General features: G+C 53.5%; 10 protein-coding genes across 10 annotated transcripts; 5 read left to right on the top strand and 5 right to left on the bottom strand.

The window, feature by feature from the left end:
- Positions 1–314: 314 nt before the first annotated feature.
- On the bottom strand, positions 315–1,364 carry P170DRAFT_406010 (putative phosphopantothenate-cysteine ligase; the record flags this gene model as incomplete). The annotated part of the gene is made up of 1 exon (XM_024846606.1): positions 315–1,364. The coding sequence occupies one exon, from the start codon at positions 1,362–1,364 to the stop codon at positions 315–317; it is 1,050 nt and encodes a 349-aa protein (XP_024705968.1).
- Positions 1,365–3,041: 1,677 nt separating this feature from the next.
- Positions 3,042–3,764, top strand: P170DRAFT_474227 (uncharacterized protein; the record flags this gene model as incomplete). Its single annotated transcript, XM_024853112.1, has 2 exons — positions 3,042–3,486; positions 3,541–3,764. 2 exons carry the CDS (start codon positions 3,042–3,044, stop codon positions 3,762–3,764), a joined length of 669 nt encoding a protein of 222 aa, XP_024705969.1.
- Positions 3,765–4,236: 472 nt separating this feature from the next.
- P170DRAFT_406012 (Zn(II)2Cys6 transcription factor) lies at positions 4,237–5,523 on the top strand (the record flags this gene model as incomplete). The annotated part of the gene is made up of 1 exon (XM_024846607.1): positions 4,237–5,523. One exon carries the CDS (start codon positions 4,237–4,239, stop codon positions 5,479–5,481), a length of 1,245 nt encoding a protein of 414 aa, XP_024705970.1. The 3' UTR covers positions 5,482–5,523.
- Positions 5,524–5,785: 262 nt separating this feature from the next.
- Positions 5,786–7,980, top strand: P170DRAFT_463807 (putative acetamidase; the record flags this gene model as incomplete). The annotated part of the gene is made up of 5 exons (XM_024852191.1): positions 5,786–6,215; positions 6,295–6,631; positions 6,735–7,006; positions 7,133–7,696; positions 7,790–7,980. 5 exons carry the CDS (start codon positions 5,786–5,788, stop codon positions 7,921–7,923), a joined length of 1,737 nt encoding a protein of 578 aa, XP_024705971.1. The 3' UTR covers positions 7,924–7,980.
- Positions 7,981–8,004: 24 nt separating this feature from the next.
- On the bottom strand, positions 8,005–10,061 carry P170DRAFT_435842 (DUF3431 domain-containing protein). The gene is made up of 2 exons (XM_024849032.1): positions 9,859–10,061; positions 8,005–9,670 (listed from the first exon to the last, which is right to left on the bottom strand). The coding sequence occupies exon 2, from the start codon at positions 9,604–9,606 to the stop codon at positions 8,368–8,370; it is 1,239 nt and encodes a 412-aa protein (XP_024705972.1). The 5' UTR covers positions 9,607–9,670; positions 9,859–10,061; the 3' UTR covers positions 8,005–8,367.
- A 487-nt stretch (positions 10,062–10,548) lies between these two features.
- On the bottom strand, positions 10,549–13,362 carry hrdA (E3 ubiquitin-protein ligase HRD1). Its single transcript, XM_024851506.1, has 3 exons — positions 13,178–13,362; positions 13,008–13,112; positions 10,549–12,944 (listed from the first exon to the last, which is right to left on the bottom strand). Exons 1-3 carry the CDS (start codon positions 13,199–13,201, stop codon positions 10,803–10,805), a joined length of 2,271 nt encoding a protein of 756 aa, XP_024705973.1. The 5' UTR covers positions 13,202–13,362; the 3' UTR covers positions 10,549–10,802.
- A 674-nt stretch (positions 13,363–14,036) lies between these two features.
- Positions 14,037–15,799, top strand: P170DRAFT_353249 (putative MFS transporter; the record flags this gene model as incomplete). Its single annotated transcript, XM_024843970.1, has 2 exons — positions 14,037–14,288; positions 14,366–15,799. The coding sequence occupies 2 exons, from the start codon at positions 14,037–14,039 to the stop codon at positions 15,797–15,799; spliced, it is 1,686 nt and encodes a 561-aa protein (XP_024705974.1).
- Positions 15,800–15,923: 124 nt separating this feature from the next.
- On the top strand, positions 15,924–17,222 carry P170DRAFT_150930 (putative GPI anchored glycoprotein). Its single transcript, XM_024842518.1, has 3 exons — positions 15,924–16,343; positions 16,403–16,536; positions 16,659–17,222. Exons 1-3 carry the CDS (start codon positions 16,218–16,220, stop codon positions 17,026–17,028), a joined length of 630 nt encoding a protein of 209 aa, XP_024705975.1. The 5' UTR covers positions 15,924–16,217; the 3' UTR covers positions 17,029–17,222.
- A 35-nt stretch (positions 17,223–17,257) lies between these two features.
- Positions 17,258–19,463, bottom strand: P170DRAFT_435845 (COP9 signalosome complex subunit 1). Its single transcript, XM_024849033.1, has 4 exons — positions 18,999–19,463; positions 18,874–18,918; positions 18,537–18,817; positions 17,258–18,476 (listed from the first exon to the last, which is right to left on the bottom strand). Exons 1-4 carry the CDS (start codon positions 19,135–19,137, stop codon positions 17,463–17,465), a joined length of 1,479 nt encoding a protein of 492 aa, XP_024705976.1. The 5' UTR covers positions 19,138–19,463; the 3' UTR covers positions 17,258–17,462.
- Positions 19,464–19,679: 216 nt separating this feature from the next.
- P170DRAFT_435847 (uncharacterized protein) lies at positions 19,680–21,001 on the bottom strand. Its single transcript, XM_024849034.1, has 4 exons — positions 20,854–21,001; positions 20,621–20,771; positions 20,457–20,551; positions 19,680–20,381 (listed from the first exon to the last, which is right to left on the bottom strand). The coding sequence occupies exons 2-4, from the start codon at positions 20,715–20,717 to the stop codon at positions 20,004–20,006; spliced, it is 570 nt and encodes a 189-aa protein (XP_024705977.1). The 5' UTR covers positions 20,718–20,771; positions 20,854–21,001; the 3' UTR covers positions 19,680–20,003.
- Positions 21,002–22,051: the final 1,050 nt, after the last annotated feature.

Here is a 22,051-nt window from a genome sequence, read left to right on the forward strand (position 1 = left end):
GCCTTGTCTGCCCGGATTCGGCCCAATGTGCCTCCGCCTTTTGCGTACAGCTGATCCTACGGTGCAAGCTGCCTGGTCGGAATTCTACATCGTGTTGTTGAGAGATGGTCTACATGATCCATCAATGGTGGCAGGAAATCGACGATTTCCAACTGTCTTATTCTTCACGCCAAATCAGGTCTATTACATCAAAATACACCGAGAGATAAAGAAAAATGGAATAAAAACACAGTCAAAAAAGACAAAAGAAAAACAATAATTCAAGTAACATAGCAGAAACCAAGAACAAAAGGTTCTATCAGAGAGACGCGATTTCAACGTTCCTCCCCAATCATCTCCGAGTGCATTTTGGCCACCTCGTCGACGATGAGACTCTCGATCTCCATCTTAAGACCATCTTCATCAGAAGGGACCCGAATCCATCGTTCACGCGGCTGATCCGGCTCAACAAAGACAACCTCACTCTGCCGAGTAGAGAGCAAATTGCCGATCACAAGATGCTGGCCATAACGCTGCAGAGAACCGTGCGCCTTGTCAAGCAGAATATTCGAATCAGTCTCCAGCTTGAAGGAGATGATCATACTTCCGACTGGAGCCCAATCGTCAACCAAGCTTTTGAGAAACTTGGGCACCGGCTTGAGGTCTAAACTCAGGTTCTCGGACTTCACACATGACAGATCGACACCATCCTTCCTTGGGTGGGAGGATGGCACCGAAGACTGAATTTTATGCTCGGCCATCTCGCTGTGAGGAATGAAAAAGTCGCTCACAGCTGCCGCGAGGTACACAAGGCCGGTAGCACGCAGAGGCCACATGAGAATGGTGACAGATCGCAAGTGGAACAGGTAGTCCGTGACGGTTTCGAACGGCAGCAGAAGCAAGAGGTTGTTTTCCCTGGCGGAGCGATACTGCTGGAGGACATGACACAGTTGATCCTCGTGTTCTCTGCGTACCGTGATTCTGTGGCCGTCGCTACCGCTATCGCCAGAAGCACCCTGCACAACGTCCAGAAGATCCAGAAGACAGTTCTTCGAGTTGCTGTAATGCCGATCGTATGGCAACAGGCTGTTCTGCCGATGCAAGAAGATCACCGCATATCCTCTCTGCAGAAAGTACTCCGCGGAACGAGCGCCTCGCGTACCGCCGGAAAAATTATCGAGAAAGCGGACGGTCTGAGCCTCGATTGGAACAGTCGTGCCTCCAGAGGTCACAAGCGCCACACGTCGGGAGGTTTCCCGGTGGTAATCGATGAAGTTGCGCACGAGTGTTTCGTGTTCAGCCAGGCTATCCGGGGGAGGTTGTTGTCCAAAGAAATCCGCTTCCACTTCAGCGCGGGCCATTTTTTCTGCGAAGGAGGGAGACATGGCTCAATGGAGACGAGAAAATAAACCAACTGTCTTTCAATTTTTTTCCTTTTCCAATCCGGATTTGTATAATTATTATATACCCAAAAAACTATGGTGGAACTGCCGGTATCCTACCGAGAGGTTCCCACAGTGTTCAAACAACAAAGGGCTTCGAATGCAGAATCGTTGCAAAATCCGCAGTGTGCCTCAAGATACGCATATTTCTAAGCACGCCAAAATCAACATTTTCATTGCCTTCGGACAAAAGGATTGGGGCAGAGGCCTGGGGATCGACCGGTGCTCTGAAGTACGTCGCATATACCAGAACGCCGGCAAATGCGGGTGTTTAGACAAGACAGTGGGGACAAACCTTTCGGAGGGTAATGGGACCTTTTCATCTTCTGGGTGAGGATTTTCAAGATGCTTCATTAGAGAAACATGGTACTAACCGTCCTGTGTTAGTCTGGCAGTGTCCGACTTTCCAGGGGGGGGTTACTACCGGGCTGATAGTAATCTTCTAATATTAGTTGTATTCGATGTCAAAATTGCTGGGATATCTACCTATGTTGAAATTAATATAAGCGCCGAATGAAGAAAAGCTTCTTTCAAAAAGACAACTGAAACAGAAGCTCTGGGCAATGTTCCTGCTACCTCCTCAGCTGCCCCTGTAGTTGGGTAATTATATTTCCAAACTACCCGACAGACCTTGGTGAATATCACGGAGTTTTCAATTAAATCACAGTACAGTGCTCTGCTGACTGCTATCTGGCAGCATGCATGCCATCGAAGTAGAAGGTGATTCGAGTAGTTCCGTCGATAACATGGAGTAGCGGTGAATGACAGTGAATTCACCCTGGATGGGCATGGTCTTTGATTTTAGTATGTCCTTTCCACACTGCGAATCATTGCCTTGTGGCATCAAATTACCTATGTCTGGAGCCATACAGATCGACGTGATAATTGGAGTGGTAGCTGGCTACTGGGAAGAGGCCTGCAGACCAGTCGGGAAGCTCTGCAGCGGTGGATTCGACGTTCTACTCAGGGGAGGGTTGGCTACACGACCTACGATCAGACCTAACTCAAGGAGATTACTTCCCACTACATCTGGCCTTGGTGACCCCCTGGTTAAGGATGATCGATCGGAGCCGGCGTGGCCGCGTTTGGAATCGATCGTATCTCTCTATGGTGGCCATACGGCGCTGTGTACTATCCGTCTTGGTTTGCAGCACAAGGCTAATTAGGTATCAAAGTGTCGATATCGGGGAGGTATGTAAACAGAGCCTAGGCCCCCAGTCTGCTGTGTCTTCAAATCTTTTGCAATAGCGCTGTCATAGTTCGCGTGGGGGTTATCTTCGAGAGTCCCGCGATGCGTCCCAAGATCAGTCAGTATACTTCAGTCGTCCATGCGGTCTTCTATTTTCCTCATCAATGCCGTCTATGCTATCGTAATCATGAGATAGAGAAGATATTCTGACTCACAGTGAAAACTTAAATTCCTCGCACATCACGTCAGAGTGAGGTTGGTTGTTCCGTTCATATCCAGACTTCTTGTCATCCGCTCTGATTTACGTCTTCCAACCACCACAAGTTGCGTTCTTGACAAGACTCCGATCTCCCGTCTCTCATCTGTGAGATACTATTTACATCGACTTCATATTTTGCTCCCCTTGGACACCTTCATAGCGGCCTAACAGCATGGATCGCAAGGTGGTCCGAAACGAATATCCCCGTCCTCTGAGACTCCAGGACGTCCCACCACGACTCATCGAACTCCAACAAAAGCTGAACGAGTTGCACGAAGAGCTCAATTCCGTACAAGAAGGACACACGCCCATACAAGAATCTCTAATAACCGAAATAAAATCTGCAAGCCACAATATTGACCGAGAACTTGACGAGCTCCGGAAGGAAGTTGAGACGCGACGAAGAGAAACCAAGATCAGACTCTTTGCATTTCTATCCTGGGCGGATCAGAATCACAATCCAAGTGCAGCAGACAAGAACCTCTCTGATCTGAGCGTGCTTGGTCTCGGTGCAGATGTTGTCGCAGACGCTCAGATGCTCAAAGTGACTGGTCTCAAGGAATGTGAGCTCTTCAATGAAATTTACTCCTGTTCAGTGTCGGTTGCGCAGCGTCTCCGTATGTATTGTCCCTCATTCATCTAAGACTATGCAATCTCGCTGACTGCGATAGAAACTGATCAAATGACCGACGTGCTTAAGGTCGTTGATGTCGCCGCAGATTGCAGACTTATGCAAAGATTTCAGGCCGAAAGTGTGATGCTTCCCGGGGAACAGGCGGCATTTGCCCGTCTGAAGGCTTGTCTCGACGAAATCGATCCGGAGCATAGCATACCAGTTGCGGAGGTTATGAAAATGAAGGGCATCTGTGAAGAGTTCCGGGCAGTTTCGAAATAGAATACTTGATCTTCGTCGTTTTCTTGGGAAGCTTTTATAGACAGGTCTTGCTAATATCATGTTCTTTTGCTTCGATCCATGACTGTCCACACTTCTGTTAGTAGAAGTATTCAAGACTTGACTTTAGCTTTGGACTGCAGTGGCTATACTGTGGCCTGAATAAATCACGCTCAGTAATTCACCGTGACCACCGAGTCCAGTTACATAACCCATTCCGTTAAGGATTATGCCACCAATGACGATAAGACCATCTTAACGGAGCACTAACGGTAGAATGATAGGCAAATGCCCGATAAGTCGGCCAGTTTCCCCGCTCGCGTGTGACGCTTATCACCGAGATGGCGATGCCCTAATCCCAACCAGGCAGGTTATCAAGCACTGCGAGAGAGGGGGATTAAAAACCAATTTAGTCCCCGCTCTGACCGGAAGGCGAGGTGGAATCCAAGATGACTGCCTTCCTAGTCCAGAAAGAATGCATCAAGGGAAGAAGCCTCGAGGCATCCGACGGGACCGTCACTGTCATGCTTGTCGAGCACGCGGCATCAAATGCGACCTGAACCGACCTCGATGTCGCTCCTGCGCACAAGACAGACGGCCGTGTACGTATCCCAGAAGAGTGGTGTGGATGGAAGAAAAGAGCTCCCCAAGCTCACTTTCGCCCACACTACCATCCCCAGAGATCCCAGGGAGTAACGAGCCACGATCCCACACCTCCATCGGCCTCTACAGCTTCGTCGACCTCCTAGCAGACTGCCACCACCGCATCCGTTCCTCTCAGCGCCGCTTCCCCGCCGAAGCCATCGAGCTGGTAGCGCGAACCCTCGAATTCGCACGCTCGCGCATCAACGGGGCCAAGCACCACGACACCACCACGCCGACCTCATCCACCCTCGCCTCCATCCAGCTCAACGTAGCGGTCCTCATGGGCCTCAGCCAGCTCGTCGAATCGGCCCACCCGCTCGCCCTCTTCGGCATCGCCACCTTCGCCATCTTCGAAGTCTGCAGCGGCTCCTTCGGACGCTGGCACTGCCATCTCCGCGGTGCGCGGTCTCTACTGGATCTCCACTGTCGCAACCGGGCTGAGTTTGAAGCCCTCAGTCGCAGAATCACCGGTCTCACCGATGTGCTGAGCTACTTGGTATGGTTTGACGCCACGGGGGCTCTGGTGCGCGGGGGGCAGCTCATCTTCGACGACTGGCACCGCGAGACGCTGCAGACAAGCTTCTATGACTCCGTTGGCTGTCCGCCAGCGACGTTTGAGCTGTTCGTGCATCTAGTCAAAGAATTTCAGGATCCGGATGCCCTGGACGCAGGGGATCTGACCTGGCGCGCGATGGACCAGATGCTCCAGTCGCAGTCGGGCGACTGGACAACCGACCGAGGCCTCGCGGCCGTAGTGTACCGATATACCGGGGCCATTGTGGCTCTCGCCCGCGCGGGTTGTAGTCAAGACGTATCGACAGCACTACCTTCGCGCGTCCTGTCGTCGATGGTGGATAAGGTGTGCGAGAGCGTAGCCGCGATGAACGTGAGGTCGAAATTCTACATCCACATGGCGACGCCTGTTTATTTGGCGGGGATGAACGCGACGACCGAGGCGCAGTGCGCCGTGTTTCGCACGTACTGGCGGAACTGCCAGCTGGGTGACTTTCCACGGTATCCGGATGGACAGGCGCAGTGTGAGCGGAGATGGAGGAATAATCGGGTAATAGTGTAGATACAGTGGGCTTGTGTCTCATGTTTGGGCATTAAACCCGTCAGTTGGATTCCCCACGATGGAGAATCACTAAGAAACGCTCCTTTCCCAAAGAGGAAAGCTATCTATGCAGCAGCCCTAATCGACCAGCGTCAGAACTGCGAGTCAGACTCCCTTTATCACATCGTATCCACCAATAATGAAGTACTTTGATTTCGAATTAGTATCTCCGCATCGCAGGAATAGCTATATAAACCTCGTCGAAACGCAGCCCTTGTCGCCCATCTTTAATCCCACCCTCAATCCCATTCCCCAGCAAGACACAATGACATCTTCATACAAAGACCTCGCCGCGCAGAAACGCAGGGACCAGCTATCCCTAATCCCAGACGAATGGCGCCTCGATCCCATCACATCGATCGAATCAACCCCCAACGCCCTACCATACCTCCGACGCATGTTGACACCCACCGAACTCTCTCTCACCGAGGAGACCGACATCAACATTCTGCTCCAGAAGCTGCACACAAGACAGCTCTCGTCCCTGGAACTAACGAAGGCATTCGCCAAGCGCGCCGCCCTCGCTCACCAGCTGACCACCTGCTGCACGGAGATCTTCTTCAACGAAGCCTTCGACACAGCGACCCAACTAGACCAGCACCTCGCAACCACCGGCCGCCTCGTCGGCCCCCTCCACGGCCTCCCCGTCTCCATCAAGGACCTCTTCTCCGTGGAAGGCGTCGACACATCCATCGGTAAGATCCCCCAAATCCCTACCCCTCAGCCCTCTCCTCCGTCCAAACCCAAACATCTAACCAAGCCATCCCATCCCAGGCTGGGTCGGGCTCACAAACAAGCCCGCCCACGCCGACAAGACCGTCGCAACGACGCTCCGCCGCCTCGGCGCCGTGCTCTACGTGAAGACCAACCTCCCGCAGTCGATGATGATGTCGGACTCGTACAACCACGTGTTCGGACAGTGCGTGAACCCGCTCAACCGCGGGCTCATCTCAGGCGGCAGCTCAGGCGGCGAGTCCTCGCTCGTCAGCGCCCGAGGCAGCGTGCTGGGCATCGGCACGGATCTGGGCGGCTCGATTCGCATCCCGGCGGGCGTGTGCGGGATGTATGGCCTTTCGCCGAGCCCGGGGAGGCATCCGTATGAGAGGGGGAAGTGAGTCTCTTTTCTTTTTCTGGGCAGTTTCTTTGTTCCCGTCAGATTTCGTGATTGCCATGCATGCATGCATACGTGTGTCTTACCTGCTTTACCTACCTAGTCCCGGACAAGATATCGTGCGCTCTGTCGCCGGCCCCATGACGAATAACCTGGCCAGCATCGAGCGCTACATGCAGGCCTTGCCGGCCGTCGAGCCCTGGATGATCGATCCGCATGTCGCGGCTGTGCCGTGGCGCTCGCATCTCGCCTCCGTCGGGGCCAGGCGGCTGAAGATCGGGTTCCTGGTCGACGACGGGGTGGTGAAGGTGCAGCCTCCGATAGCGAGGGCCGTGCGAGAGGTCGTGGATGCGTTGAAGGCCGCGGGTCATGAGGGTGGGTTTTCCTTATACCCTTGCCCTTGCCCTTGCCCTTACACTATATCATACCCACGAGCCACAGGCCACATCCCTGTTGATACTGCTAGCCCCGTCCCAGCTTGCTAACGCTATTCGCGCGCAGTCTTCGAGTGGGACGCTTCTTCACACGGCCACGCCTACTCCCTCTGGCTGAAGGCCGTCTGCTCGGACGGCGGCGAGGGATGTCGCAAGAAGACGGAGTTGAGCGGCGAGCCCCTGATCCCGGGGATGTTGGTCGGGAGCGAAGCGGATCTGCTGACGACGTCGCAGACGCATCAAGTAATCTTCCCTCCCTTCCCTTGTCTAGATCCAGTCCCTACCATACAATCCAACCCAACCCATCTTCCCAACAACCAAACAGGTTCCACTAACACCCCCACCCAGCTCCACGCCGACAAATACGCCTACGAAACAAGCTACCTCAGCCAATGGGTCACCAGCGGGATCGACGCGCTCATCATGCCCACCAGCACATGGGTCGGCTACGCGCCGGGGACCTGGACCAGCGGCGCCCAATACGTCGGGTACACGAGCATCTGGAACCTGCTGGGGTATGCGGCGCTGGCGGTGCCGGTGACGACTGCGTCGAGGGCCAAGGACCAGCCGGATGAGGACTGGAGGGCGCATGTGCCCAGGAACGAGAGTGATCGGTTTACAAGGGAGCAGTGTAAGTTTTCCTCCTCCCCTTTTTTTTGCCCCTCTCGCTCTGGGTTTGGTTTGGGTTCGTTTGGCTGGTTGGTGTGGTTGGCTGATTGAGTAGATGATATTGAGCTTGTCGAGGGGATGCCGGTGGGCGTGCAGGTTGTTGGAGGTCGGTATGGGGATGAGATGTGTGTTGCGGTGGCGAAGGTGATTGAGAGGGTTATGGGGGGTCATTTCTCGGCGAAGTTGTGAGGGGATGTCAGTTGCTCATATATTCTTGGGTCTGATATTCAGGAACGCAGTTCTTAGTGACCGATCTTCGATACTTGAATGGTTTATTGATCAATTTAACGTTTCACAACTGTTTCAGAACCCTATTAAACTCCGTAGGTTTGGAGCCTGCCAAACTTAAACTGCGCCTGATGTCAACAAATTTTGACGAAATGCCATCCAAACAAACATAACTCCCACGATTCGTGCAAACAAAGTCCTCAACGCTCCGAGGAAAAATCAAATAACTCAAGGGTAGATTCCAGGAAATATAGGAAAGGAGCCGTAGCCCAAATCAGATCTTGCAAATATAGACAAGAAGGCGATGGTGAATGTCCTTCTGGAGATTGCCAGATTCTAAAGCAGATATCGCTTTTAGTGAGGCCGAGCTGACTGTCATGAGGACGAAAGATAAGTCCATATGGGCTAAAACCCATCTCCCTCCTTCCAAGGTCTTCCGGCCTCCACGGCTCTAGCTCGTGGGTCTTTGCCCCGTTCCGTAGCATTGAAGAGTATGTCGTCCAGCAATAGCTCCTTTGCATAGATTTGGTCCTGGAGCGAAAGATCCTTCCCGGGCTCGGGAACCGTGATACGGCTGCTCTCCCCCAGGTTTCCGCGCAACCGAGCGATCTCAATCACTTCGGCTTGGCCGTACCAATGCTTCAGGTCCTCCTCCAGCTCCTGCTTCTGCTGACCAACGCTGCGGAACTCGTCGTACCCGTCTTCGCCGCCAAAGCAGACTCCATACCCGTCGCAGTAACAGACGTTCTCCTTGGGGCAGACCACATTTTCTCCGGTGAAGACCACATGCCATAGGTATTCCCAGACACGGCCCGAAATGTAGTCACTCAACTCCGTCCGGAGAATCCAGTCGCGGTAGTACACGAAGCGCGCTTTGGGGATGGACAGGATTCGCTCGCGGGAGACCGCAAACTGAGCGCAGCAGGGCTGCGCCAACACGTCCGGGATGGGATCGTCGGGGAATATTTCGCCCCAGGACCGAGCCAGCATAGTCTCCTCCTGCTTCGTCTCGTCCTCCTCCACCGTTCCGGGGTGCAACCAGTCGGGGCAGCCGGGGGCCCAGGTGCAGCGCAGGTTCATGTAGCCTTCGCGGATCACTCGCGCGGGGTTGAGTCGGTCCAGCATCTCGGCCGCATTCCCGCCGAAGATCTCGTCATTGTGCCAGGCATACTGGTGAGAGTGCATGAAAGCCACGATGTCGGGAAGCTGGTCGTAGTGGTCGATGATGAAGCTCAGATAAACCATCACCTCGTGGCCTTTATTCCGGGGCGGGTGCAGAGGCGCCGAGGGATCATCGACCACGTAAACGGCGGACTCCCAGCCGGGGAGCTCGTACTCCATCCACGTCGTGTCTTCTTCGCTGGTCTGCGGGACCACGATCATTTTCGAGTAGGTCGAGCCGGGAGGTTTGGGCGTGCCAGGGACATACTGCGGCAGAGGAGCGTACGGCTCTCGGCCCTGTGGTTCGTCAAATCCGACTCCGCTGATGTTCCAGCGAGCAAACGGCGTAGGAGACGGCGTCGCGGCGGTCTTGCCAACAGCTTGCGGCATCTGGCGCCATTGTGAGAGCCTGGAGAACGAGTATAGGAGGAAGACGCAAAAGGCCAGGCCAAGAAGCGGGATAGCCCGCCGCGTTGGAATCATCGGACCCGGTGTGAGGGAGTGATATCGTGTGGAAGATGTGGTTGTCGCAAAAGAATAGGGGAGTCTGCAGCAAAACAATTGACCGAAGTCATGCGCTTAGCGACCAGAATTCACAGAAGAAAATCCTTTTTGTCATCAAAAAGGGGGTGGAGGGGAAGGAGGCGACGAAAGACCCTGGATGGGAGGCAACAAGAAACGTGGCTTGCAGGCAGAGCGTCCTGGAACTGATCAGCGCCAGGGGACCAAACTTACGTTGTCTGTCAACCATGTGCGGCGTCGGCGGGTGACATCAGACGGCACAGGGGAGGGATTGTGGGAGGCGGGGGCGCATGAAAAAGAAAGGGCAGACAAAAGGATGCAAAGGAAGGAAGAGAAGAGGAAGAAGGAAAGAAAAAGAGGAACGCACACGACAGCAAGAGGAGATGCGATGAAGAGAGCCAGAGATTACCGCGAGACGGGAGGCGGGCGGAGGCGGAGCTGGCGTCAGCACTGCATGACGACCAGACAGACAAATTCCCCGTCATGAAATCATCCATGTAACCTGGATGGCGTACGACTCCCGGTCATTTCCACCGTTCGAATCGTCTCTTCTTCTTGTCAAATCAGATCATTCCTGTCAATTCCAGGTATCCATCTTCTCGGCGGAATTCACACCCACAAGTGTCGATCTCTGGACGATGAAACACCACTACTCCGTATCGAGTTTACTCGAGTCTGTGGCAGACCCTGCGGAGAAGTCGACAGAATCCGTAATATCGTGTATCTACCCGTATTCTGCCGGCATTTCGATCATTTAAATCATTAAATGGTACTCTATAAACCTCGTTGCAAAGCGGCAAGTACGGCGGTGGGATGCGCCTCCGGGTCATTTCTTTTTTGGGTTTCCCAAGCGTCTGCCGTGGATTCCTCGGACGAGTCCAGTCGATCGATTGATCACAGGTCCCTGCGTCAAATTGGCCATAAAACTAACTATGTACATACTTCTAATTTCCAGGGCTTCTTTCCAACGTCGTGAGATAAATAAAGCGGTGGGTAACAGGGCCACAGCACTACAATTCAAACATACACCCCGGGTATGATGTGTCTGCCTCGCTAAAAAGAAAAGAAAAGAACGCCAATAAAAGGTTACACCAAGGCAAGCCAGAGGGAAAGAAGTCGAGGGGCGCAACGATGATAAACAAAAAAAAAATAAAAGTTCAGCTCTCCTCGTCTGCTGCATCTTCTACCGTCGCCGCTCTTGCCTTGCCCTTTGATGACGTTGACTGGCCGTCCTCGTTCTCTCCCTCCGCATCTGTTGCAGATGATAATCCAACCTTCTCCGGCTGCGTTTCCGATGCCACGTCGGTCCATTGCTGAGACGGGGATTCGGCCCCGTCACGTCCCCAGTCCGGCAAGCCCTGAGAAGCAGGGGCAGATGTAGTAGCATCGTCACGACTCCGATCTTCGTTCTCGACGTGACTTTCCGTAGAAGGGTGGACACTGGACGCATGGTCGGTCGTCGGGGCTGGTGGCGTCGCCGGAACCGCCGGGCTTGCACTTGAACTGGAAACCTCTTGTGCTCGATGAGCCGTGGTGTTAAGGGGAACAAGGGACCAGCCCGGCGGAAGGGTAAGCCCTTCCGGCAGCTGAGAATTGTCTGCAGCCATGGCAGGAGCAGGATTGTCCCCGAGGTGATGGTGGCGGGCGAATATCGTCGATGCTGCGGTTGATGATGAAGGAACGGAGGAGTTCGTGAATGCATTGGTCAACGGCTCAGTAGGGTTGGTTTGTAGAGTTCGGAGTCTCTGCAATTCTGTCTGTAGCTGTCGTACCAAGTGGAGCTGATCCGCTGTGACACGAAGATCATGGATTTCCTGCATGATCTGCTGCTCCATTTGTTGCAATTGACTGCGCATGTCAGGAACGCCGGCGGTGGTAGGGGTGGGTGCAGGCTGCTGCGCCGCGGCTGGCGGAGGCCGTCCGAATCCGAAGCCAAAGCCGATCTGTCGAGCGCCCGGAAGGTTGGCATTGTTTGCCGGTTGCAGTGGAACGTTTCCTTGGTGGATCTGCTGATGGAGATTGTGGAAGAGATCGCCTCGGCCGGCGCCGAAGCCGATCCGGAAGGGTCCAAACTGGTAAACACGAGCCCTGGGCAACCCGTCGGCGTTTCTGCCTGGGGGTTGGTTCCCAGCGGGGAAGTTCTGTTGGCCGCCAACACCCGCGTTACCCTGTGCGTTATTCGCAACGTTCCCTGCCTCTCCGCGAGGGCGAGCGGGTGCGATCACCGGACGACGGCACGTAGGGCAGTTTTGCTGTCTTTCCAGCCAACTTCGGAGGCAAGCAAAATGCAAGATGTGGCCACACGGAAGCTTTTTCGGACGAAGACGGTCTGAAACTCGGGCTTGGAGCGGCTGCCCAGGGGCAGGCTGCTGCCAATGAGTCATTTCCTCGCGGCAAATGATGCAGACCTCCTCTCTTGCGACTTCTTCGGCGGTGGCATCGGGATATCGCTCGTTCATGTCACGGGTGGCATTGCGGAAACGAAGGAAATCCATGATTCGTCGACCGAAGGAGCGAATGGTAACAACCACGTCGCGCAGGATGTGAATAGGCAATCCGTAGAATGTGAAGAGGATGGCAAAGAAGCTCAGGTACACGGTCAGTTTCAGAAAGTCGGTGACAAGGTCGAGATAGAAGATCCATCGGCTTTTTTCTTCCCAGCCCGGAACGTCGAGTTCCATCTCGTTCACGTCGTTCTCATCGGGTAGATTGGTAGGTGGTTCCGCTTCGCCCCGGCGCGCATGCTCTTGTATAGCCTCTGTCCTAGCAGCTCGGATCTCTTGACGACGTTCCTCGAGTTTTGCTTTTGTCTGTTGGTGGTTGATGTAGATTTCGACCAGAGAGATCGAGTATCGTGCTGCCGTGGAGCTAGACAGGATGGTGAGAACGGCGAACTCGAAGCCGAACATAACCATCATGTCCGGGCGCGCTTGCTCCAGGACGGTGGTGATGCAATATCTCAGCATGAAGGCGTTGAATAGAACCGAGAGGAGCAACGAGGCAGCCAGCCGAGTATGGAACAGGCGAGGATTGGCCGGAGGCTGCTGTTCCAAGAACTCCACACGGCCTTCGCCAATCCAGCCCCAAACCTTGCCCACGAGCAGGCAGACGAACATGACCAGAAACCACCCACCCAGCTCTCCCCGAAATATTGTCATCGCGAGACATGTTTCCGTCACGGCGAACCATGCCTTCTCGTATAGCTGCTCGGTTTCGATGGGTCGGAGGGGTCCGTATAGAAGTCGCTGGAGCCAGAAGAGGAAGAAGCCCACCGCCAATAGGCATACATTCGTCAGGATCTGGGGGGTGTGAGTCCAACATCCTCCACAAGGAGCACCAAGCACGCTGCGGCAAGGACTCACCATAAGATTCGCGCTGCTCTGAGATAGGTATACGCAGGCGGAATAGAAATTCGCCCGTTGATGCAGCGCTTTCAGAAATACACCCGTGGCCAGGGCCACAGACGCCTGTGAAGCAACGAGGTCAGCACGAGGTGAATCCGCGACGGCAGCTCTCCAGAGCAGTTACTTACCCCGGCGTAGGCGGCTAATCTCATGGCAGCAAGGAGACAGAGGTGGGCAAAAAGCCCGGGGGCATGGACGAAAACGGGAGATCGAAGGTAACTTCCCTCTCAGAAGGACATTGGCAGCACTCGACTGGGGAGGAGGAAACAATGGGATAGAGAGAGGGGGATCGCAGCGAGTCCGGCGCACTTGGCTTGGGCGGAGGCGTTCTGGACAGCTATACTGTACGGTATCGGTATTGTACGGGCGGTGGCTTCTTACGTCAGCGGTACTTCGGCCGGAGCATGTGACTTATCTCCGTGGACGGGAGGAATGGAATGGAGCATGCAGGAAGAACAAAGGTTGTGGTGAGAATGATGTGAAAATGATTTCAGTAGATGATATTGGGGGGCTGAAAAGTGAGCAAGTAGAAAGAAGGCACAGTCCAGGACCTAGTCAATCTCATTGAGTTGAATATCTGAAGTATCTTGGTTGTATATATTCCGGAGAGTTCCATCATTAAATGATCTCATAACTGCCGACAGAACCCCTAAAACAAGGGATCCGATCAAACAGAATCATCTTCGAAAAAGCTGCCTAGAAAGTTGAAAACAATTGAATAAGACAACAACAGCGGATGTTTCTTCGTGCACAGCGACCATGCAGTGCCAGCTTCGCCGAGCCATGACGCGTAATCATGTGACTCCGGGGATCTCTGGAGGGGAAGATCATTGCCTCCTTCCTGACTCCGTATCATCTCCATCTCTCTGGACTGAGGATGCATTATCCTGTTCCTGCCCTGGTTTAACAACACGGACATGGAATTTGTGTATGGGTATACTATTAATTGTCATATGAACGGGATTTAACCATCTATATACACATACAATGGCATTTCAAGGCTCTTTGTTTACCGCCAGTCGCACCCAGACACTAACTTACCTACTTGCCGTTTGCCCTTTTTCAATTGCATTTTTGGTTTTTATTAATTCCTCGGTGTCCTTCGTGGTGACCGACTTGATAGGATTGCACGAAGGAGAGGGTGATGCGGTGGGAACCCTGGGTTTCGCTGATGAGCTGCTTGCACTGGCCGCTTGTCCGCTGTGGGGAGTTCTGTCAGATCGTATAGGTGTCCGCAATGTATGTGTCCCTTTCCCACTTGACTTATCACAATACGAAGTCGCTCGGATGGCTCAACTGTAATCTTCTCTATTCAGGTCTGTGTTGCTGGATACGGGGTTGTGGCCCTGGCCCTGGCTTTGTTTGTTCAAGCCAAGAATGTCTATCCCCAGCTTCTGCTTGGAAGACTACTCTTCAGTGTGGGAGGCTCTGCAGTCTCGACTATGGTGACAGCTGTTCTGCCTGTAGTGACAGGAAACGCCAGTGGACATGAACATTCATCATCCCTGGCTTCCAATGCGCCCGACACCCAGGATGACTTTACCCATCCTCCATCGTCCCATGGTGCCGGGTCCAAGGCCGAAAGAAGATCACCATCTTCTAGATTAGCTGGATTCGTGGGCATGTGTGCTGGGTGCGGTGCCCTTGTATCTCTAGTGGCTTTTCTACCACTCCCTGCCCGTTTCCAAACCTGGGGGCTGTCTCCGCCGCAGGCAATTCAGTACAGCTACTATCTAGTTGCGCTCGTGGCGCTGCTGGTGAGTGCTTGCTGCTGGATCGGCTTGAGGAATCTCCCTGGCGAGGAAGACAAAACGTGGAGCTCAATTTGGTTGCCACATCCGGAGGACTCGGGCACTACATGCACCGGGCCATCCTGTCCCGTTGATGGCAAATCGCGATTCCCTTACCTACGACAGCTTAATGCCGCGATAACTTTGGGATTCCGCCAGCGGGACATTTTCATAGGATATCTAGGGGGCTTTGTGGCCCGAGCCTCGTCCGTGGGCATTTCATTGTTCGTTCCGCTTTTTGTTAACCATTACTACCGAGCGTCCGGTCTTTGCGGCGGCAACAGGGACACCGGACCTAGCGGGATCAAGGAATCTTGTCGCGAGGCCTACGTGTTGGCCTCAATTTTAACGGGCGTTTCGCAGCTAATAGCACTGATCGCAGCGCCTGCGTTCGGTTTTCTATCCGAAAAGTCCAGATGGTATCATCTCCCTCTGCTTTTTGCCTGCCTCGCGGGCGTTATCGGCTATACGGCATTTGGGTTGCTGCCCAGTCCACAGTTTAAAGGTCCCGACGGAAATGCGGGCGTGTTCCTAGTGATGGCTCTGCTCGGGATCAGCCAGATCGGAGCCATTGTCTGCAGTTTGGCGGTGCTCAGCGGCGGGATTCTGAACGTCAGCGACGAATCTCGCGCGGAAGCCCATGACTCAGGAAATTCCCCGCATACGGAGTCTGACCGGAATCCCGACTCCGATGAGCAGCGACCATTGCTGGGTGGCACGGAGGATCAGAAGAGGCAGCCACTTGCGCGCCTCAAAGGCTCAATTGCCGGAGTATACTCTCTGTATGGCGGAGCGGGCATCTTGCTTCTCACCAAAGTAGGCGGGTCCTTATTTGACGCCGTCTCCCCCGGTGCACCTTTCTATATCATGGCCGGATTCAACGGCGCGCTGTTGATGGCTGGGGTTGTGAGCGGACTGGTGAGCCGGTCCAAGGCACGGGTACCGACACATGGCGCTTAATTCAATTCTAAACGAGGGGACTGTGCTTGATGGATGTCGAAATTGGACAAGGGCAAATGCAAAAACACGGAGTGGCACCGAGGTGGCCCCCAAACTTAGAGAGAAAGGGAAATTCCAGGCCCAAAGTCGAGACTACCAGCGACTAGGAGTTCCTTAGCTGCCGCCACCGACCCAATCATCCCTCTTCACGTCCCTGACGATTTTCCTACTCTGGAGTAGCGAGATTAAAAAAATGTAACTGGGCTGCTTATTCTTCTTTTAAAAGACCAAGCGCCCTGTTTTTTGTTCCTGCTGCTGCCTCTGTTCCCCATCCAGTCTTTCCTTTAGTCTCGAGACGATCGGCCTGCCTTACACATACATTCCTTTGATCCACGGCCGTTGACTGCCTTTCGTTTAATTTAATTCCACCACCTGCAGCATGCATCTTCAGTCGCTCTATCTCGCCTTCCTGGCTTCCGTCACATCCGTTGTCGCCAACGATGTAGTTTCGATCTTTCTTCCAGAGGCTGATCCTCAGCCGATCGTCGGAAAGGTTATCGGTGTTGTAAGCTCCCCTTCTGGATACCATCTTTTTTATTCAACCATACTAATGCTGATTTGCAGGACGGCCCTGTCACTTCCTATGTCCTCTACTGTGCCCCTGGCACCGATGACGACGAATGTGGACTCCCCTCCAGTGGTTACACCGTCGCCCAAGGCCCCTCCACCTACCATATGATTTACAGCTACCAGGACTAGTAAGTTGTCACTGTCCCAGCCCAGATGTAAACCCGACATCTGGGTGAGATCCAAGCCAAGCAAAACAAGCATGGAAAACAACACAAAAAAGGAAAAGCTTCTAACCATCCCAACTCCACAGCGTCCAAAGCCAAGGATGCAAGCTCGGCAACAAATCCGTCATCACCTGTGAGGTCAAGATGCACGACGCGACCACTACTAGAGAAGACTCCGCCGTCCTGACCACCACCGACATGCCCTATCTCCCCGTCACCATCACCGCCACCGAGACCGGCGCCTCTAACAAGGCCACCGCGTCGGCGACCGCCTCGGCCAAGTCCACCCTGGCGACCACTGCCTCTGCCACCTCTGGTGCCTCGGCCAGCGCTACCGGTTCCGATGCCTCCGCGTCTGCGACGGACAGCAGCAACGCTGCCCTGGCCCAAGCCACCGGCCACGCTGGGTGGGTTGCCGGCGGTGCCGCGATGGCGCTGGCATTGGCGATGGCGTAGAGGGTTGGCTGTTTTCATCATGACGAATAATGGGGTTGGATCTTGTTCTTTTCTTTTCTTTCCATCTGCTTGCGTAATTCAGCTCACTTCAGGTTTCTGATGCCCCCCAGATGATTACCTTTGATGCCTATGCTTTATTCTGATGTAATATGATTAATACACCCTACGGAGATCCGAATACATTCATTCCGACAACAATATGAGTCAAAGCGATAGAAATTAGTAAAGCGTGTAAACCATCTTCAATTGGTATCTATGCATGCATCATCCCCCATAAAGTAAATGCGACGTTTTCGCTCATCTTCAAATCAACTAGTTACGGCCCCCGTTTCGAATCTCTAATTCCATCACATCCCATTTCAGTTCCATTCATACTGCTTGTCCCTGGCTTCCAAAACCCACGATAGTGGAGCAAAACCTCAACGTTTTTTTGATTAAAACAGCCCCGCTGCGCCTCTGGCATCCTTCCCCCCGGGTCCATGGCCGTGCTGTGCCGTCTTCGACCGATCCTCGGTATTCCGGACCTCCAGGCCGGAGCGGATGATTTCCGTCCGTAATAGTCGGATGTGGGCCTCGCGAGTGAACTCGGAGAGGTTGTTCAGGATGGATTCTTGGACCTCGGTGCGCTTGTCGACCTCGTTGGAGACCAGGACCATTTTCTCCAGATCAATGCGGGTGTCCAGGGTGCCGTCTTGGATCAGGGAGATCAGCTCCTGGACGAAGGGGGAGTTGAGGTCGGTGGCGGGGGGTTGGCCATTGGTGGGGTTGGGGGCGAAGATGCGGGCCATGGAGTCGAGGGTGACGCGGTTGAAGGGGACGAGGTATTGCTGGATGGACTTGGTGCGGATGCGGGTGTAGAGGGTGTCGACGTGACGCTGGAGGTGGATGTCCAGGAGGTAGTCGGCGCGGTAGGAGTCGAGGATGTCGAGGCAGGGACGGAATTTGGAGGTGCAGAAGAACGAGATGGCGCGGCGGATGTGGGGTTCGAGTTCGAGGAAGTTGCGGAAGGAGCTGTTGTCAAGGACACGGCGCTGGAGCTCGTGGCGGTCCATGGAGGCGAGGGCGCAGAGGCCGCCGTAGACTGCGACGTCGTTGGAGGTGAGGGTCTCGTTGTACGAGTCGCCGAGGGTGGGAGTCGTGCTGAGGAAGCTGTTCGCTGCATCTAGATAGGAGCCGGAGTGGAGCTGGGAGAGACCCAGGGCGGCGGCCATTTTGGGCTGATTCTTGGCTTGTTCTTCCGGTTTGGATTGAAGGTTGCGCAGTCGCTGGACATTAGACTGGACGCTGAGCCAATCCCCTCGCTCGATGGCCACGTTGATGATCTTGAACAGCATGGATGCGATGTGACTTGGGGTGGTGCAGTAGTCCCTCATGCGAGAATAAGCTTTGGATGCTGCCACCAGGTCGCCGACATGATGATAGTGTTGTCCGAGGTCCTCATTTCCCATCTGCGACACGAAAACATGTCAAACGATGTCACGCAATAGTGGAAGGCAAGGATGACTTACCCTTATACTTTCTTTGATCAAATTGTTCTTATAGCCTCGGAGCTCGTGCTCTAATCGGTCGCTCTCAGCCTTGACGACCTTGGTCGTGCGCTCCACAAATTCCTTGTCTAGAACTGCCTCAGGTTCGTTCGGTGCAACCTCAGCAAGCGCTCGCACAGCGAGTTCATATCTCGGGACATCTTTGCTCGATTTGGCTTCGGCGACCGCGGTCTTAAGCGCTTCGGTGGAAAGGTATGTTGAACACGTGCCTATTAAATACAGGCGATTGAATCTGGTCCGGCCTGAAACAAAGAGACTTCATTAGTCGAAATCTTTGTTAGAGCAAATGGTGACTTACCAGTGTAATTGGCGATGTATGACTCCAATTCGAATTTGGGTGGGTCTAGAAGGTCAGCAGCCATTCCGCTCAACTCCAAGCGCCGTATGCCCATCACATCATCTGAGAGATACTCAAAGACATACCATCGACTTTCACAAATGGCCCTATAGCAGCGACGTTCCCGTTCAAGCTTTCCAAATCTGCGGCTCCCAGACCCGATATTTGTCTTGGGAATAAGGTCGATGACGGAGCGTCGAAGGTGTCCGGCGGTATGTAATCCATCTCCGGCTACTTGCGAGGGGGTAGCACGTGCGCTTGTAGCAAGACCACCAAGCAGAAATGACGCGATTTCCAAACGAATAAACGAGATATGCCTGAGATCTGTCTAAGACCAGGTCCCGGGCGGTTGGTATGGTGGCCTTCCGAACCTCACAGTGCGGAGGGGTGTGCGGTACGTCAAGGTGGAGAAAGAACCAGGCGATAAGGGATGGAAAAACACGCAGATGAGTATGATTAGGTGTTGCGGAACGAACTTTGCTCAAGGGCGAAGTTGATGGTGAAGAGTGGGAGCAAGCGAGGCGGATCTGGAGAACGGAGGGGGAGTGGGCGAGATGATCTATCGGACGGCCATCGATGATCGATGATTCGATATCAACAACCATTCCGACCCCAGTGTTCACCGCCTCGGTCACCGCCTTGTGCCTGTCCATCACCGATTACATTGAAGTATGTGCAAGGCAACAGTTTCACCTACCGACCACGCAGTATAATTGCATATTAAGTTAATGCAAGCCCTCTGTCCAAGTGAATATCATGTGCAGATGTCAAGGGCTATTTGATAAAAGTCCGTTTACTTCGCTGATTTTTAAAGTTTCTAGAAATTCTGTTCTTTCTAGTTAAGCGCATCAAGGAACACGCGAATATTATTATGGGACAGAACCATTATGACATGCGTGGACGATAAACCATAGAATCGAAAGGAGAAGAAATGAAACGCTCCACGTAACGCTGAAAAGACAAGTGCAATGTAGGCAAATATGCTATTACCGGAAAGAAACAAGGAGCGGGATCGAGAGATGACCGTCCTATGATTTCAGAGCCAGGAAAATCTCAAACCAGATACCGAGAAGTGGCCATTGGAAAGGCAGTTAGAGCAAGGTTGTAAAGCCCGCGAGGAAAGCGCCAACCAACGCAACCATGCCGTAGACCTGTCCCATCTCAACCGATTGTCTGGGAGCAAGACCCTCCTTTCCATCGGCCTCTCCGGTGAAAGGAGCCAGAGAGGTGGTGGCAGCCGGAGTGCTAATAGTGCTAGTGGCAGTGGTCTTGTTGACGCGCTTGGGGTTCTGAGCTCCGCAGGGATGGTCATTGCGGCAGTCCGACTGGCAGCTAGAATCGCCGTTGTCGCAGGCATTCACACATTTGTTGTTCTGCTCCGTGCAAATGAAGTAGGGCATCGTCTCGGAGTATTCCGAAGCATTGGGAGAAACGCCGTTACTGCAGACGCAAGAATAGTCCAAAGTTTTCTATGTTCGACCAAAGCTGTCAGCAATAGAACTTGACCAGAATGTTGTCCAAATCGACAGGTAAAACGGCCTTACCGCGCTGCAGTCGTTGTCCTTGGGCTTGTTCGACGCTCCAGGCACCTGGAGGCACAGAAGTGGACAGGCGGAGGTCTGCGATTGACACCATTGTTCTATCATTACCAAGAGCGTAAGCACAATACAGGATCGAGGATCCGGGAGGGTTCTGTCCGGAAACATACCTCTGGTGGATTCCGCAACGGTGCTTGGATCAATGGTTTGGCCGTTCACCAGTCCAGCGACGGAGGCGAGAAGAGCGAGAGAATGTAGAAAAAGCATTTTGTATGATAAAATGGCTGTTGATGAAAGAAGGAGGTCTAGATAGCCTTCGGTCTGGTCCGTGATCCAAATCGTAAGCCTGAAGAACCGCAGAATGACAGGTCTCAAAAGGAGAACCTCATACAGGTATACCAACCGAATTAGGGGATCAAGGCAAAAAGCCCGACTGCGGGTAATCAATAGAAGTGAGATTTATTGACGCCTAGAATGGAACGCCCGCGGTGGATGTAGAGAATAAAAGAAGACGAGGGAAATCGAAGTGAGGAGATTGAGAAAGGGACTGAGAGGGGGCCAGGTGAATGGATGGAGGAAAAGAGAATTCATACTAGCGACAGACCCCGTTCCGCCAGGCCCATATATATGTAGTCAGACTACCACACCGTACTACTTTGGCCCTCCCAAACGAGGTTGGGGTGGCGGCGCTATCTTCCCTAAGCTCCAGACCATTTGGCGTTACCGACCTCCTAGAGCTTCATGTAGAGTTCCAGTAATTTAGGGGCCCATTAGTCGGGGCTAAGAAAACAGACGGTCTTAGACAATCGGTCAGTTAACCGGACCATTTCATTAGGAAACACGAGGAGGACCCATTTCACATTAATTACATACATACACAGACTCCATACTCCATATACCCAGGAAAATGTACCCAGAAAGGAATAATGAAACCAGCTAGAGCTGCAGCACAGAAACACGCAAGACAAAGAATTTGGCCGAGGGAAAGGGAAAGGAAGAAAAAAAAAAAAAAAAAGAAGGAGCCATGTCGATCCGGGGCAGCTAGCCGGGAGGCATACCCTGGTCTGCATGGAGCCATAGAGCGTCCGATGAGTGACATGACTCTTTTCCCCCTCTCTGGCCGTTCTATCTTTAGGAGTTTGATGGCGACGACGCGTCCTCTTCCGGCCACTTGAGGCAAAATCCAACCCTCACATGGCCCTGGAATGTCTTGGAAACAGAAGAGCCAACCGATAAGTCGGAGCCATTGTGATTGATGGCTGCTTTCCTCCGGCAAGGACGGGCCCAGGATGTCTCACTTGGGGTTGATGATTACCCGAGATTGTGGCGGACTGATTGGGTCCAACGACGCTTGGCTTTTTCTAGCGCGGGCCCTAGTAATGTCGCTAGCAGGAAAGGGTAGCACGGCTAGGTGGTAGTTCTGCAATGGACTGATCCGAAGAGCGTTGGCTCACCGGGCCAAATCATGGCCCGTCTTGCGGGAGAGATAGGGAGGGGGCATGCTCGTTTCTCGTACGCAGTAGTCATGGAGAGTCAGATACGTGAGTCAACGATGGCAGCCAACGCTGAGTCTGATGAGTCTGGCCAGTGGGAGGACGCAG

This window comes from Aspergillus steynii, assembly GCF_002849105.1.
Source record: "Aspergillus steynii IBT 23096 chromosome Unknown P170scaffold_3, whole genome shotgun sequence".
In the NCBI taxonomy this organism is placed as follows: Eukaryota; Fungi; Ascomycota; class Eurotiomycetes; order Eurotiales; family Aspergillaceae; genus Aspergillus; species Aspergillus steynii.

Excerpts from the sequence above, each read along its gene's own strand:
- P170DRAFT_150930 (XM_024842518.1), top strand. The coding sequence starts at position 16,218 with ATGCATCTTCAGTCGCTCTATCTCGCCTTCCTGGCTTCCGTCACATCC. Across the intron at positions 16,344-16,402 it reads TCGGAAAGGTTATCGGTGTT|GACGGCCCTGTCACTTCCTA; the intron begins GTAAGCTCCCCT and ends GCTGATTTGCAG. Across the intron at positions 16,537-16,658 it reads ATTTACAGCTACCAGGACTA|CGTCCAAAGCCAAGGATGCA; the intron begins GTAAGTTGTCAC and ends CCAACTCCACAG.
- hrdA (XM_024851506.1), bottom strand. The coding sequence starts at position 13,201 with ATGAGATTAGCCGCCTACGCCGGG. Across the intron at positions 13,113-13,177 it reads GATTAGCCGCCTACGCCGGG|GCGTCTGTGGCCCTGGCCAC; the intron begins GTAAGTAACTGC and ends GTTGCTTCACAG. Across the intron at positions 12,945-13,007 it reads AGAGCAGCGCGAATCTTATG|ATCCTGACGAATGTATGCCT; the intron begins GTGAGTCCTTGC and ends CACACCCCCCAG.
- P170DRAFT_435847 (XM_024849034.1), bottom strand. The coding sequence starts at position 20,717 with ATGCTTTTTCTACATTCTCTCGCTCTTCTCGCCTCCGTCGCTGGACTG. Across the intron at positions 20,552-20,620 it reads CGTTGCGGAATCCACCAGAG|AACAATGGTGTCAATCGCAG; the intron begins GTATGTTTCCGG and ends TGGTAATGATAG. Across the intron at positions 20,382-20,456 it reads AGGACAACGACTGCAGCGCG|AAAACTTTGGACTATTCTTG; the intron begins GTAAGGCCGTTT and ends GGTCGAACATAG.
- P170DRAFT_435842 (XM_024849032.1), bottom strand. The coding sequence starts at position 9,606 with ATGATTCCAACGCGGCGGGCTATCCCGCTTCTTGGCCTGGCCTTTTGC.
- P170DRAFT_435845 (XM_024849033.1), bottom strand. The coding sequence starts at position 19,137 with ATGGATTACATACCGCCGGACACCTTCGACGCTCCGTCATCGACCTTA. Across the intron at positions 18,919-18,998 it reads GCCATTTGTGAAAGTCGATG|ACCCACCCAAATTCGAATTG; the intron begins GTATGTCTTTGA and ends CTGACCTTCTAG. Across the intron at positions 18,477-18,536 it reads TGATCAAAGAAAGTATAAGG|ATGGGAAATGAGGACCTCGG; the intron begins GTAAGTCATCCT and ends TTCGTGTCGCAG.